We start from the raw sequence: 18,845 nt of genomic DNA, 5'->3' as shown, positions 1-18,845 counted from the left end.
GGGACGAAAGGAGGATCTACCAAACCCTCTAAAGTTCTTAGTGGTAGAACCTCTTGTCTGGAGACCCAAAGATCTTGCAGTAGCACGGCTATCTTTGAATCTCTCCAAAGCCACATCCGCCTTCTTCCCAAAAAGGCCTGTCCCATCAAAAGGCAAGTCCAACAACGTGGATTGTACATCTGCAGAGAAATGAGAGGATTTCAGCCATGCCGCCCTTCTGGTGGCAACAGTAGAGCCCATAATCCTGGCAACAGAGTCTGCTGTGTCCATCCCACTCTGAATCACCAAGCGGGCAGCAGCTTGAGTATCAGATACCACTTCATTAAAGTTTTTTCTGTCATCCTCTGGAAGCTTAGATGACAACTGCTTCACAGAGTCCATCAACGCATGAACATATCTCCCCAAAAGGCAAGTAGCATTAGTGGATTTTAGAGCCATGCTACCGGAGGAGAAAATCTTCTTTGCATACTGATCCAACTTTTTAGAGTCCTTGTCTGCTGGCACCTGAGGAAAAGAACCTGCAGACCTGTTGGAACAAGCGGCCTGTACCACAAGACTCTCTGGTGAAGGGTTGAAGAGAGAAACTCAGGGTCACCAGGTGCCACCCTGTAGCGTCTTGCCACAGACCTTGAAACAGCAGGAGCAGTCAACGGTCTCTTCCAGACCTCCTTTATCGGATCAGTCAAAGCCTCAGTAAATGGGAGTGTAGGCTCTATAATAGAAGAAGGAGAGTGTAAAACCTCTGTAAGGATGTTAGGTTTATACTCCACAGTAGGTAAGGTCAGATTGAGTAGATCTGCAGCTTTTCTAATAACCACATGGTAGGGTGCCACGTCCTTAGATGGTGCATCAGAAACAGATGGTAAACCCCACTCAGGAGAGAGTTCCAGACCACTAGCACTATGAAGGTCTTCAAAACAATCTCCTTGATCTAAAAGTTCACCTTCTTCAACATCAGACTCTTCACATCTCTTTTCCTCCAAGAGACGCTGAGCCCTGCGCCTCGACCACTCCACACAAACCGAAGTCGATGGAGCCGGTAACGACTCCGGCGGAGCCGGATCCGACGTCAAACGAGGAGCCGGGGCAGATGGTGGACGAGACTCACGGATCGGCGTGGTACCTCGATCCAAATTACGAGGTCGATCCGGAGTCGGCGAAGCCGTATGCGGAGTCGAAGACCTCGGTGGAGCCGTGCCAAGGTGTGTAAGGCGCCGGCATAAACGGAGCTGGAGCATAACTTTGAGGAATGCCCAAGTTGAAAGACAATGGACCCATGGGACCAGCCGGCGCACCAGTGGGGTACATTGCTCTCGAATAAACTCCAAACATCCCATTAAGGAAATGCGAGGGGTCCTGTCCTGGACCAGGAAAGGGAGGATACGAACCTACTGGATGTTCTGGAGGAGGATGTTCCGACATCGGTACATTCTGACCCTCTTGATCTACAGGGGCTTCTACCGGAGTCGGAGCTCGAGCAACTTCCTCTTCATCTTCATGCTCCGAAGAATGGTGTGATACCGGATCCGGTTCTTGCTCCGGACCGGGGAACCTCCGACAGACTGTAAGGGAGAAGGAGATATGAAGTCCTTGTGATGTTTACGAGACTTCTTCGAATCCGAAGACTCTTTCCCAGAATGATGTCTGGAACTGTGTTTTCTCCTCTTGTGTTTCCTCTTAGAGGAACTCGAAGCATGACCCGAAGCCGACTTGGATCCAGACCTCGACCTCTCTCTGGATCTCGACCTCGCTCTGGACCTTGACCTCGAAGCCGACCTCGATCTCGACTTCGAACGCGACTTCTGTCTCGACTTCGAGCGTCTCGACGTCGACCTCGAAGATCTCCCAGTTTCTCTTCCCTTTACCTTCGCAAGAAGAAGTTTTGCTTCACGTTCACGTAACGCCTTAGGATTCATCTTGAAGCAGGATCGACAGTTTTTAACATCGTGGTCCGATCCAAGACACCATAGACAATCGTTATGAGGATCGGTGATCGACATCATACGAGCGCAAGATCCACATTGCTTGAATCCTGTCTTCCTCGACGACATTCTCGACGAATGAGCAAACAAAGATGAAATAGTAATATTATAACTAGTAGAAGATACAAAGTATCGCAGAAGATCCCAGAAACCGTTAGCGTCGACGACGCGGAAAAAAGGGAACTGACGTCATCACGCCGGCGTGGGCCTGATAAGGAGTCGGTGACGTCAGACGGAGTCGCGCGCGATGCCGTGCTCCTGTGACGTCGTCCACGCCCCGGTGCTACGAAGAAAAAATTCCGAATGTTGCTGACGCAAGGGGATATTCACAAGGTGAGGAATCCACACGGCAGATGTATCTATCAGAAGCCGGCTGCAGAGGTGGGTCAGTCCTCTACAGGGGCGATTTTCACTGCGTCTTGAATGGTAGTCTGGACAGACACCCACCTCAACTAATCTCAATACCCAGGATAATGCTCTCCCTCCAGAAGGAGGGGGTCAATTTGGTGCTTTGGAACATTTGGAGGGTCACTCATCCCAATGTGAAGGAATTCACTAGTTATTTCCCCACTCAAAACAAACACAGTCGATTGAACGCAGTCCTGTTGAGGTGCCACATGGCATCTCAGCGCTTGGGCCGGGTGAGTGCTTTTCAGCGAACTAAGCAGCAGCACTGAGCCCGGTATGCAGCGAGCATACCCACTGGGGATTTTATGTATATCACGCTGAAATGGAATGGAATGGAATGAAATGGAATCTGGCAACTCACTTGAGGATAATAGCTCGTACTTCATTTACCATCAGGCCACAGGCGGTCGCCACACCCACTGGGGTGGAGACACTTGGTGTAAATGCAGCAAGCGGACTTTGCCGGTTTTCAATCAGCAGTATCCCAGCACCCCATGATGAAGTGCTATCCTGAGCACGAAACGCGCTGGGTGGGATTTGAACTTCTTGCCGCGATGCCTGTTCTCATTTGACTGCTTTCGCTGAATAAACAAGCTTATTTTCAACTCACCTGGGAGGTGTCCTCTTTCAGCAGGCAAACTTTGATAGATATATATATATATATATATATATATATTCACCACCAACAAATTATACTCGCACTCTTCCAAGAAATCGTTTCAGCAGGTTTTATTAATTCATTGTGCCATTACAGCACACTAGCATTAACCTACGCGTTTCGATCTCTCGATCTTGTTCACGGTTGTAGAGGATTGTTGCTGGTGACCACCTCTACCTCTGTTAGACTTACGGCCCTGAAATTGGGACTTGCCCTGGTCATTGTTTTGGGACCACTGAGTGGTTTGGACCCTCTGTTGAGATCCCTTGGGCTGGTTGGGCCTGTACCGACGCTTAAACTCATTCTTCTTCTCCAGGCCGACGGCCGAGAGTGTCCAGTTCGGCCTTCCTTCTGCTCAACTCCTCGTCTGCGTGTGTGCCAAAGAGAGAGGAACCAGAGAATGGGAGGTTCAAGATTCTCTGCTGCGCATCAGGTTTGAGACCTGTAAGCCTCAACCACGATGATCGTTCCGCGCAGATCCCATGCACATAAGAATGCATCAATAGCGTAGCACCGTCCGCTGCCGTGCTGATCATTTGGTTCGCCACCAGTGATCCCTCGGTAACTATCTCATCGAAGTCTTTTTGGTCTTCCTTTGGCAGTTTTTCCTTGAAAGGTTCCAAAGAGTCCTATAAAGACCTGTCGTATCGGCCTAACAACGCAGCCGTGCTGGAGACCTTCAGGGTTGAAGCCGCCTAATTGCAAACTTTGTCCCCAAAAGTCCTAGGACCTGCTTTCTTTATCAGGAGGAACCGATGAAGAAGCAGTGACAGCATGTGTTTTTCGTGCTGCAGTGACTATCACCGAATCTGCAGGCGGATCCATCTTCACGAAGACGGGATCTGAAGAAGCCGGTTTGTACTTCTTTTGGATGCGAGGCGGCACTGCCTTGACGGTAGCTGGCGACAGAAAGGTGTCCATCACAAGGTCAAGAATCTCTGGAACCAGGGGAAGTAATGGGCGAGTCGCTGCTTTCTGATGCTGTCTCTCGAAAATCACAGTCGTTGCCACTTGAGGGACAGACATCTCTATGTGGAGTTTCTGGGCCCCTCTCTGAAGAACCTCATGGTAGGTGTTAATGTCACCTATCGGAGAGACCCTCGAGATAGGGCTGTCCGACAACGTAGGGGAATAATCCCTCGTAGACGAGCGGGTAGAGGAAGTAGAAGAAGTAGATGGTGTTCCCCTACTTCTGTGATGGGCACTGTGTCTCCGTCCTCGTGATCCGTCTGCACGTTCTTCACGTCTGAGGGAACGTGACCGGTCATGCCTTCTTTCAAGTAAAGTAAGTAAAGTCCACATTTGTATAGCGCACAATCACCCATAAGGGTCTCTAGGCGCTGGGGGCCGTCGGGAAGATTAAGCGAGCTATTGCCCAGAGTCACATGGTGCTGGGCTAACCTGCCGCCGGAGCCGGGGATCGAACCGTGGTCCCCAGATTCCAGCGTCAGTCGCCCTGGCCGCGGCGCCACACCTCTCACAGGACCTTGCCGTATGCTCGCTGTCTAGGGGAGCTCTCTCTGTCCACTTCTTGCACTAGTCTTTGTAGAGGTGACCTGTGGATAGGACTGGCATAGTCCTGCATTTGTTTCGTCGCCCCAGAATCCTTCCAATGATGTAAAGGAAAAAGCCACCTTGGAGACAAACGTACAGCAGAGGAAGTCTCCCTCTGATGTGATGGAGACTCATGGGCAGGACCTCCAGCCTCTGGAGAGGCTGATCTTGAAGAAGGCTGCCTGGAGGAGTGAGAAGAAGAGTGGCGTGAGGCTGACTCCGTCACCAGAACCACCGATCCTTTCTTTGATCTCACTGAGGCAGGTCTCGACGTCGGGCGTGAGCCCGTCGACGCCGAACCGGATCGCCTCCTAGACGTCGATCTTCTATCTGAAGCGACTGATCTTGATGGATCCTGACCTCTCGACGTCGGAGCCGACGCCGCCTGGACCTCCCGTCTGCTCGTCGTCGACTGCCGCCGTGGGGAACCAGGAGAAGGATGTTCATGCCTAGACGTCGAACGTCGATGTAAAGACGTCGGCGGAGGACTTCTTCTCGACTCCGATCGTCGCCCAGACGACGGCGGAGCAGAGTCTATTCTCAACGTCGAAGGTCTTTGAGATGACAACCGAGGGGTGTCTATCCTAGACGCCGAACGCCGTCAAGACGACGACGGCGGAGGACTCTCGCATCTCGACGTCGAAAGCTGATGGATTTGCGTCGGAGGGGAACCTGCCCTCGACGCCGGATTTCGTCCCGATGACGGCAGAGGGCCTCTACTCCTCGCCGCCGGGTTGACAATGGAGGATGGCTTTTACTCCTCGACGCCGTTCGTCGCCGGGTTGATGACAGCGGAGGGTCACGAATGTTCGACGTACCTGAGTGACGAGGTTTTCTTGACGGCGAGCCCGCTGTCAAAGGTCTTTTCTTGGATAAATGACCTACCGGTGGATCTTTATTCAGCGCCGAGCCAGACGCTGATGTTGAAGGACGTGAGGTTTTGCTTCTAGATCACAGTTCTTCAAACTGTGGGGCGTGAATGGATTCCCAGGTGGGCGCAAAGCCTCTGCAAGCTCATGTAAATGAAGACGCTTGGAAGTGCAGCAATGGGGGGGGTGCGGGGGGGGTGGTAGGGAAGAGGGAGGGATGCTCAGCTAGGCAGTGTCTGGAGTCTTGTTAAGACTCCAGCACTCCAGAGTTTTTCACAGGTCTTTAAAGACCATTTGCATACCTTTGAAAATGGTTTCCGAGGCATAGTTTTTTTTCTTTCTCCAGTACCCTCTGGGCCCCGACTCTTCCTATTCCTTACATTTGTATTTTAAATGCACTGCTGTAGTGAGAAAATGCATTTCATGAAAAGGAGTACAAAAAAGGGTTGCCAATAGAAAAAATGCCAGCCTTGTATGTTTAAAGAGCCTGCAAAGACCCTGCTTTGACACTAAATAGGGTCTTCGATAAAAAAAAAAAAGTATGCATTCATTTGTAATTTGACTTTCTGTCTGTTCCTTTTATTTTCAGTCATGAAACATTCAGGCAGCCCCAGAAGACATTTAAAAGTGCTTTACATTTATTTGCTTTTCGAAGTACGCACAAATAAGTGCTGAAAATAGGGCTTTGGGTGACTGTTTATTTTTGTACCATATGCAACATCAAAATAATGAGCTGGCAACCCTAATTAAAAGACTGGAAGTTTGTTGAAGCGTCAGCACATTATTTATTTCCTTCACCCTTGATTCCCTGATTAATTCTATAATATCAATAGTTTAATTTATATCTGAAGACCTATGCCCCGTCAATAACATGCTGATTAACTTCAAGTGTCAGGAATTCACCCTTCATTCAGACAACTCACTCCTCATTCTCACCCTTCACTTTCACGCTCACCCTGCACTCACAGTGCATAATTAGGTCTTTCCCGCATTTGCCACATAATCCATTGTCTGCTGCATAATTTGCAGATTAAAAAATGCAGCAACACATGTTACCTCACAGTGGAAGACCCTTTCTAAAAGTTTAACTGGTCACCTTTCTGTTGCTTATTGCTGCATGTGGGTGTTAATGTGGTACTTACGAGGGGCCATAAAGGCCAGGACAATGTTAACAAGTGTAAAAATAGCAAAGTAGTGCAGTAATGCTATCACAAAATATGCAGCATATTTCGCCTTTGCTCGCTGCATAATTTGGCCTCCTCCTGCCGCATAATTCCAATGGACCCGTTTATAGTGCTCTGAGATCCTAGCCTGTAGCAGAAAGCACTGTGAATATGTAAGTCGTTATTTTAAAACAGTATTGACATACTCTAAGCTAGGCTGCTGCCATATGATGCAGTGATTGAGATAAAAACAAGTTTTACAAAACATACTTTTTATTAATAAGTAATCAAACTGTATCTAATGCAGACATTTTTGTAAGTGTCTTCACTATTCCAGATCCCCGCCGATTACTCCTTTACATTACATCTTAAAAAGAATAGATCTTTGCCACCATAAACCTTTAAGCAGATCCACTGGAATTATTCTGCAGACGAGGACAACAACATTATACAGCAGGTTTGACTAAATTATGCAGCAAGAAAATTATGAGGCACAATTCGCAACATTTTGTGGTTAGCATTACTTCATTATTTTGTCATTTTAACTCACGGTAATGCTGTCAGGGTAAATATTTCACCTCATTAGTACCAGTGCAGCACTGCTGGTTATCATAAAGGAGCAGATGCAGCAGGACTGGAACCCATGGATCTGGGGGCCCACTGCATCACAATTATGACTGTCTAGTCCTTTCAAGCATTAGGACAGAGGTGATGATCCATCACTTTGTCAAAAAGCGGAAGAGGTAAAAGAGGCAAAAGAGATAGCCTGCTGCTCAGGACAACAGTTATCATTAGTGCAGCAGGTACAGTTGCATTGAGGTCAAAGAGTGTGAGGGGCTCACAACACCCCAATTATGGGGAGCAGTTTGTTTGGGATATCTGTTTTTGTTTGATGCATTTTCTATTTTACAAGTCTCATAGTTGGTGCAGTTCATAAGCTATAGAAAAAGTATTCCTGTAATCATCTCATAAGCCTCGCTCCCTGCAAGCAGCCATGTCCCTCCCGCTCCCCCAATCCTTGCCATAAAGTTTTGGAGGGGGGCCCGACCTCAAAACATTTTGCTTAGGGGGGGCTCAGAGTAAAAAAGTTTGAAGACCTCTGTTCTAGATGGTGTTCTAGACCTCTTGGAGCCCTATCTCAACGGAGACCTTCTTCTTGAGGATTTTTCGACCAGGCCATAGAGGCGAATCCTCTCTCTGTCCTTCAAAGTTCTCCTGGACAGGGTTTGGCAGTGAGGACAGGTCTTAGGGTCATGGTCCTCAGGTAAACAAAGGATACAGACCTCATGTGAGTCTGTCTTGGCCTTCTTTTTACCACAAGGACAGGAGTGAAAAATAAAGATTATTTCTGACTAAAATCAGAATTGGAGCTGTGTCACCAGGATCCTTCCAGAAGGAGCCGGAAAGAGCAACTGACCTGTCACCCCTGGGGCATGATGGGAAGCTGGGGGTCATGAGTGCCTTAAAGGCACGGTGTCAGTTTAGCTCTATGGTGCTAGGAGTTAGCTTTTCAGTCTTTCTAGACTGTGTTTGCAATGCAGCCTGGAACTTTCTATGCTTTCAGTCCTTTATGAGAGTTTTCTGCTTACTGCGGAGCATTAACACAGTTTCAAAACATGTTTTATTGTTGTTTTTCCCTATTTCTAATGCGTAATCTCAAGTTATTTTGGTAATTCCTTACAGCATTGTTCAGCTCCGATGTGTATGAGGCTGCATTTGCTTATTTTTATAGATATATATGAGGGGCACATATATAATTGTGTTTCCGGGGTCCCGCGCATGGGCAGGAATATTCTAGTGCTTATGACTATTGATGAGGATCCCTTGGAAGAGAACACCATGATACTCAAACCAGAGTCAGACGGTTTGGGTCTCTTCTTTTACAGACCCTTGCCCCATGATTAACAAGGACACCAACATTTTTTGTAAAGCTCTCTCGCTCTCCAGTTGGGTGCAGACATGCACCACATGGTCCACGAGGATCAATGTGGATTCATTCCAGGTAGCAATACAAATATGAATTTAAGACGGCTGACCCACGTCTTACATGATCTGAAAATAGGTGAACAAACTTGCGATGGTTTCCTTAGATATCGCAAATACCTTCAACACAGTGGAATGGCCACACGTGATGCAACTCCTGAACGCTAAGGGGATTAGTCCCCGATCCTGCTCCTGGGTTTAGTTGTATACGAGGCTCATCGCAAAGGTGGGTAAATTATGTTCAGGGACCTGGCCTATCAGAAGGTGTACAAAACCGGGTTGCCCCCTGTCCTAGCATTTTTGCTCGGTCTATGGAGCTGATGGCCATCTAAGATCGGCAGGAGATGGCTCCATTGCGCTGGGAAACCGACAGCTTTTGCTATCTGGGCAGGATAGTGGCACACACTTCTTGGCAACTGATGCACTAGATCATAATAATTCTCGGGGGCCTGTGGCCCGCCATTCAAGTTTCGAATACCCACCCACTCTTCCTTCCTTACGAGACGTGTAGCCATTTCTAAAACGCTCCTGCTACCAAGCTGCCTCTACTGTGTCCAACATTCATTCAGCCGTTTTCCTTCAACCATTTTCTGGCAGCTGAACACTGATTTGCTCTCTGGTTTGGACAAAGACGCTCTCGGATTGCCAGACACATCCTGTGCCATCCCCTGGAGGACAACGGGGTGGGGGTGGGGGTGTTGGTGAGGTTTGTGGTACCAAACTTGGAATGATAATATTTAGCCTCACAGATTCAGCATGCGACGCACTGGCTAGTGAAGGTGATACTTGGGAGAAGAAATTGCAGCAGGGTGACTTGTATGCTCTCTCACTGCCTCAGCCCTGATGCCGGGCGGTACAGAGGATGGTCCGATACCATTTTTGGGGGCACCACACTAACAGCTGCGGAAACACACAGTTAAATTGGTGTTAATGGGGGCCCCTTTAGCCAGGGAATTCGATTTTTGGGATCTGCCAGTGTTCCGGGCATTCAATTCAGTAGACATGACTCAATGGTGAGATGGCAGCTGCGATACCATAGGGGATCTCTTCCCAATGAGGAATTAATCGGAGGCAACCCAAGATGCCTTTACTGTAGTTCTTGGGCACTTCTTTCAACACGCCAGCCTTTCGGCGATTACTTGGACCATTTGGACTTCCTTCCCAGGAGATCCTCCCAAGTCTCCAAGCTCGAAATGTAAGTTTCAACAATTTACCACTGCACCAGATTAGTATAATACTCCCATCCGGCCACCGGAAGGTACGTGTGTGGGAGGTAAACTGTCTTGGCAGGAGCAAACCCAACCATTGAAAAAAGGTGGGCTCCACCAATCATACTAATGACAGCCAGCACAGGTTAGGAGTGATTTTGTTAATAGAGCGAACAGCCAGTGCACATTCTGTGTGTTAAGGTGAAGGATGATCTAGTCATTTCCGAGTAATCACCGTTCTGCATGTTTTTAGAACAGAAGACCGTGAAAAAGATCCAATAACGGAGTTATGGCTGTTCTGTGTGCGTTTAGCGCAAGCTAGGCCAAACACATCTCTCAACTATACGGGTGTTGAAGAAAAGACCTAAAAACTGTACAATTCGATATTTCTACAAACAGATGAGAAATCCTACTGCCAGACAACCAGCACATATTGATCAGGTTCAAGGACAAGATGTTTTCTTGTTTATTTTATGCACAGGCCAAGGAGCCAGCGTAAACCTTTTACTACATTTCACAATACAACATAATGGTGAAAGAGGCTTCCCTGCCAATAAGGCAGTTTGTTCCACGAGTATAGGTTATTAAAACTTGTATATTAATGCAAAACCTATATTAGAGATCGCTATTGAAATGTAGCAAGCCTGGGGCTCAGCTTGAATTACTGACTGCAGTTTAAGTATAAAAACGTGTACATAGATTAGCAAAATGTAACACGAGACTATGTAAATGTTCTTAGATGATGTGCAAATAAATGCAAAAGTACAAACTGCAAGACTGAAGACTTGGTTTCAAAATAAAACAAAAAAATTTAACTTAGAAAATACTTTTTTGCTAAACTACTGTGCAGCTTAGTTTACTAATAGAGGTCTCAAATAAATGTTATTTACATTTCTTTGAGACATCAATAAGTACACAGTGTTTGTTGCACACCAATATTAAAGCAAAAGAGAATCAGTGTAAAACTATTACGAATAGTATGAAAATGAATTAGAAGCATAAGAAAGATATAAAGTACGCCTGCAACTATAGGTTACTGCACAGGTGCAATTTAGGACTTTCAGAATTCATACGTAGGCATGGAAACCATTTCCCTAGAAACCTTTAGAATATCATTTTCGCTTTAACAGATATAAACTCATATTTTCTCATGCAAAAATCTGCTCAGCAATTGCAAATTCACTTTCCATACACTTCCTTCTTCCCCCACCCTGCAAAAAGCTTCACTATGAAAGGCAACTCATCTCTGTGGGGCCTGGGTGGGGTGGCACTTCCCATGCAGCAACGCCTCATTTTCACTGCAGAAAAACAGCTTGTGCTATGAAAATGAGTGTTGATTCCAATTCCACATGAAAGGAACAGAAGGGGGGATAGGATACAACAGTCCAAACACAAGCAGACTGTTTACCAAATTTAACCTGGCTGTCGATGAAGGAACCGGGTGGCACTGAAAGCCAAAGCACTCTGGGGTTCATTGTGGTCTTATGGAAGACCATTCCTATGATGATGCCCACAGGAAGGATGCTTTTGTTGCCGTTTTCAAAGTACAGTCCAGTGACTGTCACAATGTGAAAGAAACATGTAGTAAATGCTTTGTGTGCCCCTGCAGGTAAAAGAACAGACCTCACAACACCAGGGACATACCATGGCCTCTGCACACATACTAGATTAGCATAACACTAGGGCCAAACAAAAGATCAGCATACCAGTTGCACATGGAGGGACATTTCCCGCCCCAACAAATTGATTGGCGAATAAGGTTTACACTGGTTAAAGTATGCGGTTTAAAGGAGAGGCAGGATGAGATATCTTGTGAAGCAGTAGGTAATGTGAAGGAGGTGGAGGGTTTCAATGTTGATCAAATATTTTTTTTCTGTCAATTTAATGGGGACTACAGTGAGACGCAAGTGGCTCTTCAAAGTGTTTTGACATCTTGGAAGAGAGATTTACTTTTGTTCTTGCCTTCAGCAAGGCAAGGTGGCAGTTTGGACGGTTCATTTTCTAGAAGTGTTCTTTTTGGATTGCCCATGAGTTCTCTGGAGATTGGGAAGCGAATTGCATCTAATCACGTACAATGGTTTGTCCTGAAGCATTTAGGTATTGGGAGTACCAGCAAGCCTGGGATACAGGGCTCACCTTGTTACAAAGGGTTGCATGCATAGCGGAAAAATACTTCAGAAAAGACTTGGCGTGTTGAGGCGTGTGTCTGCATTACTGGTGAAGTTGAAGAGATCAGGGCCAAGAAAGGAAGTTGCATAAGGGGTAGATGGTTAGAGTATGTTACATACATACACACACATATATACACACACGCACACACACCTTGAGAAATATAAATCTCAAATCTTTATAAGATTATTTGTAGTCATTAATAGTGTTTCCCTCATATAGACTTTGCAGATATCGTGCCACACAAATAACTTTTATCACAATTCGCTTGGATGGGTCTCACAAATAAGGCACAATATGCATTTATACACAAGTATAAAATTATGCAGGATTTCTCTCACTTACCTTTCTGCTTTTTCAAGGCTGTGAATTTATTCTGTTCGTATGCATGTGGATAGCCAAAGTATACTTCCTCAGTTTCGTCGGCAGAGCTGTAGAGTTCATTATCAGATAATGGTGGGGCTGTCAGCCTTCCAGTATCAGAGAGGACCTCCCCAAACTCCAAGTGTTTGAGACCTTCAGTATCCCTTCTGCGTTCCCATTTGGAGGCCTCTGCTAAGACAGCATCAAAGATTTCTCCGAAGTCTAAATTTGTTTCGCCATCGTGAGTCCCATCGTTTGAGAGCCCAGACTCAGACCTCCTACCCCTTTTCCGTGGCTTCTCAACTCCTTCTCGATCTTTTGCACTGAACCTTGGTTTCTTCTTCATACGGATTTCTCCATTTGGAAGGACTTCCACTTCTGGTTCTTTTTTCTTTCTTCCTCTTCGCTTCAGTAATGGCTCCGAAGTACTGTCTCCAGGACCAGTTTCTAGCTTTGTGACCACCAGGCCCTGTTCAACATTTCTACTTCGCTGAAACAAGCCCAGAAGATCCGCCTCTGTGCTAAGGTCTACGTCCTCAACAGTATGATGCGATAACCCAGGGCTACCCTGTACTCCCACATTGAAGTGGGACTCTGAATCCTCGTGTAACAATGCACCAAGGTCCTCATCCGTTTCACTTTTTAGTTTGTGCTCTTGGTCTAAATGAATCTCCCGCTGCCTTGGACTGGACTTTATTTGGGACCCCTTTTTCATGACCTCTTTTGTGCTGGCCTCTAACAAGATGCCTTCTTCCATGCTTATGCTTGTGCTACCTGCTGTGTGGGGCAGCACACTAGAAAAATCAGGACCCAGAACTTCTTCAATTTCAAAACTCGAGTGTGAATCATTTTGCACCAAAGCATCAGTATGTCCTCCACTTTCCATTGCAAATAAACGGTCAAGCTCACTGTCTTCAACACCGGTTTCAGCATTTTGCATCAAAGTCATCTTTCCTACAGACCCTTTTTGACTTGCTTTCAAAAAGCAGACCTCCTCTGTGCTCATGTTCACATTTTCCAATGTATCTGAGGATACATCAGGAAAGGCACTACAGGAGCTTTCTGCCAGATCAATGCCACAGAGGGACTCTGAATCACCCAACACTGAAGACGATGCATCTTCACCCAATTCAATTTCAATTTCATGAGGGTGTCTTGAAAGAGTCTCTTCTGGCCCGATGCGTGTCTTCTTAACTAGTGGTTTCTTTTTGGCCATCTCTTTTTTACCAGCTGCAAATAAGCACAAGCGCCCACCATCTGTGCTTATAGCCATGGCATCAGAAGTGGGTTGTGGGGTAGCAGGGAAATCTGAACACAGATTCTCTGGTAGTTCTACACTATAGCGGAACACAGAATCATTTTGGACCAAGTAACATGCATCATCAACTCTTTCACTTTTCATTTGAAGCACACGTTCAGAATCCTTCTCCAGGCCCGTTCTAGGCTTTTGTGATAGAGTCATCTTCTTCACTGCCCTTTTTTCAGCAGGTTTGAACAAACAGCCCTCTTGTTTCTTCACCTGTGTGTGCTCAGCAGGTACATCAGAGATTTGTTTGTACAAGCCTTTTGGAAGCCCAACTCTGCCCTGAGACATGGAATCCTCTCCCACCGAAGATGTATTTTCACCTTTGCCACTCTCTAGTTCAAGCACTTGATCAGAATGGTTTTTAGTCGGCCTTTTACGAGACTTGTTTACTGCAGGTGCTTGCTTACCTTGCCCTTTACTTCCCATTTTCATCAAATTCTCTTCATCCGTGTTCGTGTTAAAGTGTACTACAGGATGTGGAGGCAGACGTTGAAAAGCATCAGGTGTACTTTCAGGCATTAGATTTCCAAAATGATGCTGAATACTGTCCTTGCCCAATGTTGCAGCTCCACTTACTTTGTCACAGATAGGGTCTGAATTCTTCTCTATCCTTTTACGAGGGTTTTTCATTACAGCTACCTTTTTAACCACCCCCTTCGCCTCAATCATTTGGGCCTCAGATATTGTAGGTAGGGGGTCCACTCTGGGCGGGAGAGGAAAAGTACTCCAGTTCTCTAAAAATTTAATACTGCATTGAGATTGGGGCACCCCCTGCGACAAAGAGACATCTTCAGTGGAACCATACTTCGTATTATTCTTTGTCGGCCTCTTCCGAGCATTTTTGATTATAGGGACAGACTGCCCTGTCCGTTGTTCACTCAAATTTGACATGCAGGTAATTCCAGTCTTTGTGCTTAATTGTTCTCTAGCATCTGCTTGTACTGCAGATAAAGAGTGACACTTGTTTTCTGATGGTTGAGGGCTGCAGTGGGACCTCAAATCGCCCGGCAACTTAGAAGTGTTTTCAACAGATGCACTTTTATTTTCAAGCACATGATCGGATTTATTTGCAGACCTTTTGTGTGCATTTTTTACTGAAGTGTTCTTCAAGACCTCCTCTTTTTTGCCATCCTTCAAAATACTGCTCTCCTTGATGCGTCTGTTGAGGTTTTCTGCATGGTGTGGCAGTACATCAGCATTAGTTATGTTATTTCGAGCTTCAAAGCTGCAGGAAGACTTGGATGACTCCTTTTCATTACGGGACAATTCAAAACCCATCCCGCTTTTCATTTCAAGTACATCATCTGAACCACCTTTCTGCAACCTGTTCCTGTCTTTTTTGATTAGTGTAATTTTTTTGATAGGCCCTTTTGAACCAGTATTGACTAAGATGGCCTCTTCTGCACTATTGTGCAGGCCATCAACAGGATCTGTAGGCACATCAGAGAAAGAGTCGACATTGTATTCTAATGAAGATGCACCATCAGTTGCCTCTCTTCCTACTTCAAGCCGAGTGTCCAAATTGTTTGCTGGGTTATTTTTATCCTTTTTCATAAAATGTACCTTTTTGACAGGACCCATTGTATCGGTTTTCAACAAATGGCCGTCTGTATTAGCATGCAAGCGATGAACAGAATCTGCAGGAAGTGTGCTACACTGGATTTCTGAATGTTCAACACCACATTGAGATTTTGTGTCACTCTGCACCGAAGATGTGCGGTCACCAGATTCACTTCCTATATCAAACAAATGATCCACATTATTCTTTGCAGGCCTTTTATGGACTGGATTAACATATATTTTCCCTTTGCCTTTTGTACCAACCACTGGCAAATGGGCCACTTCTATATTTGTGTGCAGTTTAACTGCATTGCTTTGTGGTATTTCGGCAACCGCATCAGACAGCCTTTCTGGCATCTCAATGCTGCCACAGGATTCTGTTAACTCCTGCATTGAAGAAGAATCTTTGCTCACTTTACTTTTTATTTCAAGTGTGCTCTCCAAATTAGTCTTAGCTGGTCTTTTCCTTACTTCCTTGACAGTAGATATTTTTTTTACCTCCCCTTTTGTTTCGGCCTTTAGAAATTGGCCCTCATGCATTTTTGGGCTTAGGTGTTCTACAGCACCAACTGGTACATCATCAAAATTATCACACAGGTTTTCAGACGTCGCTACTGCGCTACTGGACTCCATATGATGCACAGACATGGCACCTTCACCAACTTGAACACTCTCCGCATTATCCTTCCAAGGCCTTTTCCGGGCCTTCCTAGCTAAAGAAGTTTTTTGAACATCTTCTGTTTCGCAAATCGATATATGGGCCTCTCTTGTAACTTTTTTAGACATTTTTGCATTCACCGATTGAACTTCAAGCAAAGTATTACTCTGGTTATCTGGCATCTCATCGCTGCAGCCGGGTAGCATATCCTCCTGTGCAGAAGGAGCAACTGTACCAGGTCCAGATTTCATTTCACGTGTATGGTCAAAAAGGTTTCTCTCTGGCCTTTTCTGAGCCTTCTTGTTGAGAGTAATTTGTTTAACTTGCTCTTTTATACTTGCCTTTAACATACGTCCTTCTCTTGTGCGCATGTCAATGTTTTCAATAGTAAATGGGGTCTCACTGGAGTAAGGAGTGGACAGACTTTCTGGCAGTTCTTGGTGGCAGTGGGACTGGTCATCCTCCTGCACCAAGCACTGGTTATCACTCATTTTACTCTCTACGTCCAAGAAGTGGTTAGAATTGTCTGGCCTACCCATAGGCTTCCTGAACGAAGTTCTCTTTTTGACTGGCCCTTTTTTAATTGCCTTGAAGAAGCGGCCACCTTTCGGGACTTGATCTGTGGTATCTGCGGATTCATCAGCGAAAGCCATGCTGGAGTTTTCTGGCAGCCCAACACTGTAGCCAGACTCGCAATCCTCCTGCGTGGAAGAGGAGGCATCCTCGCCTCTGGAGCTTTTTATTTCAAACATGTGGTCAGATCTATTGTTTTCAGGGTTTGTCCCAGCCTTCTTGATCAAAGTAATCTTTTCAACTGCCTCCCTCAGAATCACCTTTTTTAAGAGATTTTCCTTTGAATTAGTGTTCAGGCCGTCCGCCACCTGTGCAGGGAGCACATGGACAAGATTAAACAAGGTTTCTGGCACCTCAACACTGTGAAGATACTTGGAATTGTCCTGCAGCGATAGGCAGGTTGGCTCTTCACTGGCGTCACTTCTCATTCCCAGTGTGGGATCTTTGCTTTATAGGTGCAGCTTAGCACAATTGCCGGCATCACAGTTTTTCACGCTCTAGATGGCAGAGCTGGGAGCAGGAAAAGTGAAGTCCAGATCCTCCAATTACACATAGCCTTCCTGGAATCAGGATACCAGACTAGGAAATTTCCGGATCCAATCTCAATTCTTTGACAGCTAGAGGAACAGAAAGAAATAGTGGTTTTACATCAAAACGCAGACCTACACTATTTTCAAAAACTTCAATACAAAAAACTGCATTTGCAGTTCTAAATATTTGTAGGAGACTTCAAGAAATACAAAACTTTAAAAAATACTCCAAACAATAAGGTTATACAAGTAATTCTTCTACAAAACATACTTCATTAAAATTCAGTCGAAAACGTTGCTAACACACTGTTACAGCAGTAACATGAAAAGATCACGTGACCCTTAGAAACCTGGCATCCTAGAGTACATGTTTGACAAAACTCACCTGCAAGAGGAGGAAAAGGAGGCAGGAGGCAAACTTGTAAAATAAATAGTGTAGAAAAGGCAGGGGCATGAGCATTTCTTTGAAGGAGCTTATATCTATACCCCGGATATTCTTCTGTGGACACCAAGTCTGAACTTGGAAATAGTTATGAAGCATGGGGACCAGACACTGAGCAGAAACTAAAATTGAAGCATACCTAAATGACAGAGCAAAAGAACAAATGTATGTATGTATATTATTTTTTGTTGTTGAGACATGTACCTGGATTAAGTATACTGCTTCGTCTATTCTTGGGACTCCTCTGTATCAGATGAAGGTTGGAGACATATGAAATTTAATGTATATGTATTTATTGAAAAGCTATTGGATATCAACGGATTGAAATAGATGAATATTTTTGAAAATAAAACAGAATAATGTTATAGAAAGGGGTTATTCTTTTTGTGGGGCAGTTCCGATGTGAATATTTTTTAAGGCGTTTACTGTTGTATATTAGATTGTTTTTCCCTGTTCATTTTCCCCCTTGATATTCGCTTTACAGGGACCCTCTTGTGTATATTTGGCCGAAACCTCATGGTCCCAGAAAAAGAAACAAGCAGTTTTCTTTGGTATGGCAACAGCTGTTCACCATGTGGTACATTAGTTTTTAATGTTAGTGTCCACAAATTACTAACACGCTGAGATATTAATCTTTTTAAATATATATATATATATACACACACACACACACACACACACACACGTAGTAAACAAGTGTGTTGACCTAGGATAAAGATGTGTCACTTTTTTTGATTTATTAGATTTAATTACTTATCCTGGTGGAAGGACGTCTGCACGAAAAAAGAGTCAAGATTTCAAAGCCTATGAGTGAAAATGCACCACATTAATTGTAAAGATATTACCCATATGGTTTTTCAGTTGGAACTAAGCATATCCTCATTTATGTGGGTATTCTAATGGTTGTGGAAAGTCACCAAACAGGTGGCTATGTCTGCTAATCGTCATATCAAGTAGAAGTACGACAGAAGCAGACAAACACAAGATAAGGTCCTGAAAAGCTGTTTTATGCTGTTGCTCATACTACGCTGTACAACAACATATTGTATTCTACATTTCTTAAGATCACACAATCAAAAAAAAAAAAACACACAACAAAAAACAAAAAAGGAAGATTGACAATATCCATGGGATCTGGATCTAATTAAATAGTGCCTGGCTCTATAAACTAGGAGTCTGCATCTGTGATACTACAATGTGTTTTAATATAGGAGAACCAACTGGCTCTGACGAGCCTAGTACATTCTCCTAAGGGTGCTCATTTGCGGTCCCCCAGGGTAAAAACCCTTAGAACAAGCATTTGCAATGCAATAGGTCTCGCATTATTTAAGTTTGAGCTATTATTATTGTAAATGGCAATGTTTTTTGCTTTATGCTATAGTTTTCTTATGTACATAAAAAGCTACATATAAAGTATTT

The 18,845-nt window shown here is 45.0% G+C and overlaps 1 protein-coding gene across 3 annotated transcripts in view; it reads right to left on the bottom strand.

Moving 5' to 3' along the window:
- The window catches only part of MBD4 (methyl-CpG binding domain 4, DNA glycosylase), a 245,456-nt gene that overhangs the window by 169,882 nt on the left and 56,729 nt on the right, over positions 1-18,845 (bottom strand). For all 3 annotated transcript variants that reach the window (XM_078661689.1, XM_078661690.1, XM_078661688.1), the window contains exon 3: positions 12,340-17,071. In XM_078661689.1, coding sequence (XP_078517815.1) covers positions 12,340-16,882 — 4,543 coding nt within the window. In that variant the 5' untranslated portion in view covers positions 16,883-17,071. The remainder of the gene's footprint in view (positions 1-12,339; positions 17,072-18,845) is intronic.

Source organism: Lissotriton helveticus, chromosome 9, assembly GCF_964261635.1.
Source record: "Lissotriton helveticus chromosome 9, aLisHel1.1, whole genome shotgun sequence".
NCBI classification, from domain to species: domain Eukaryota; kingdom Metazoa; phylum Chordata; class Amphibia; order Caudata; family Salamandridae; genus Lissotriton; species Lissotriton helveticus.
Note: the sequence above shows the minus strand (reverse complement) of the source record. Positions and strands in the feature narration are given on the sequence as shown.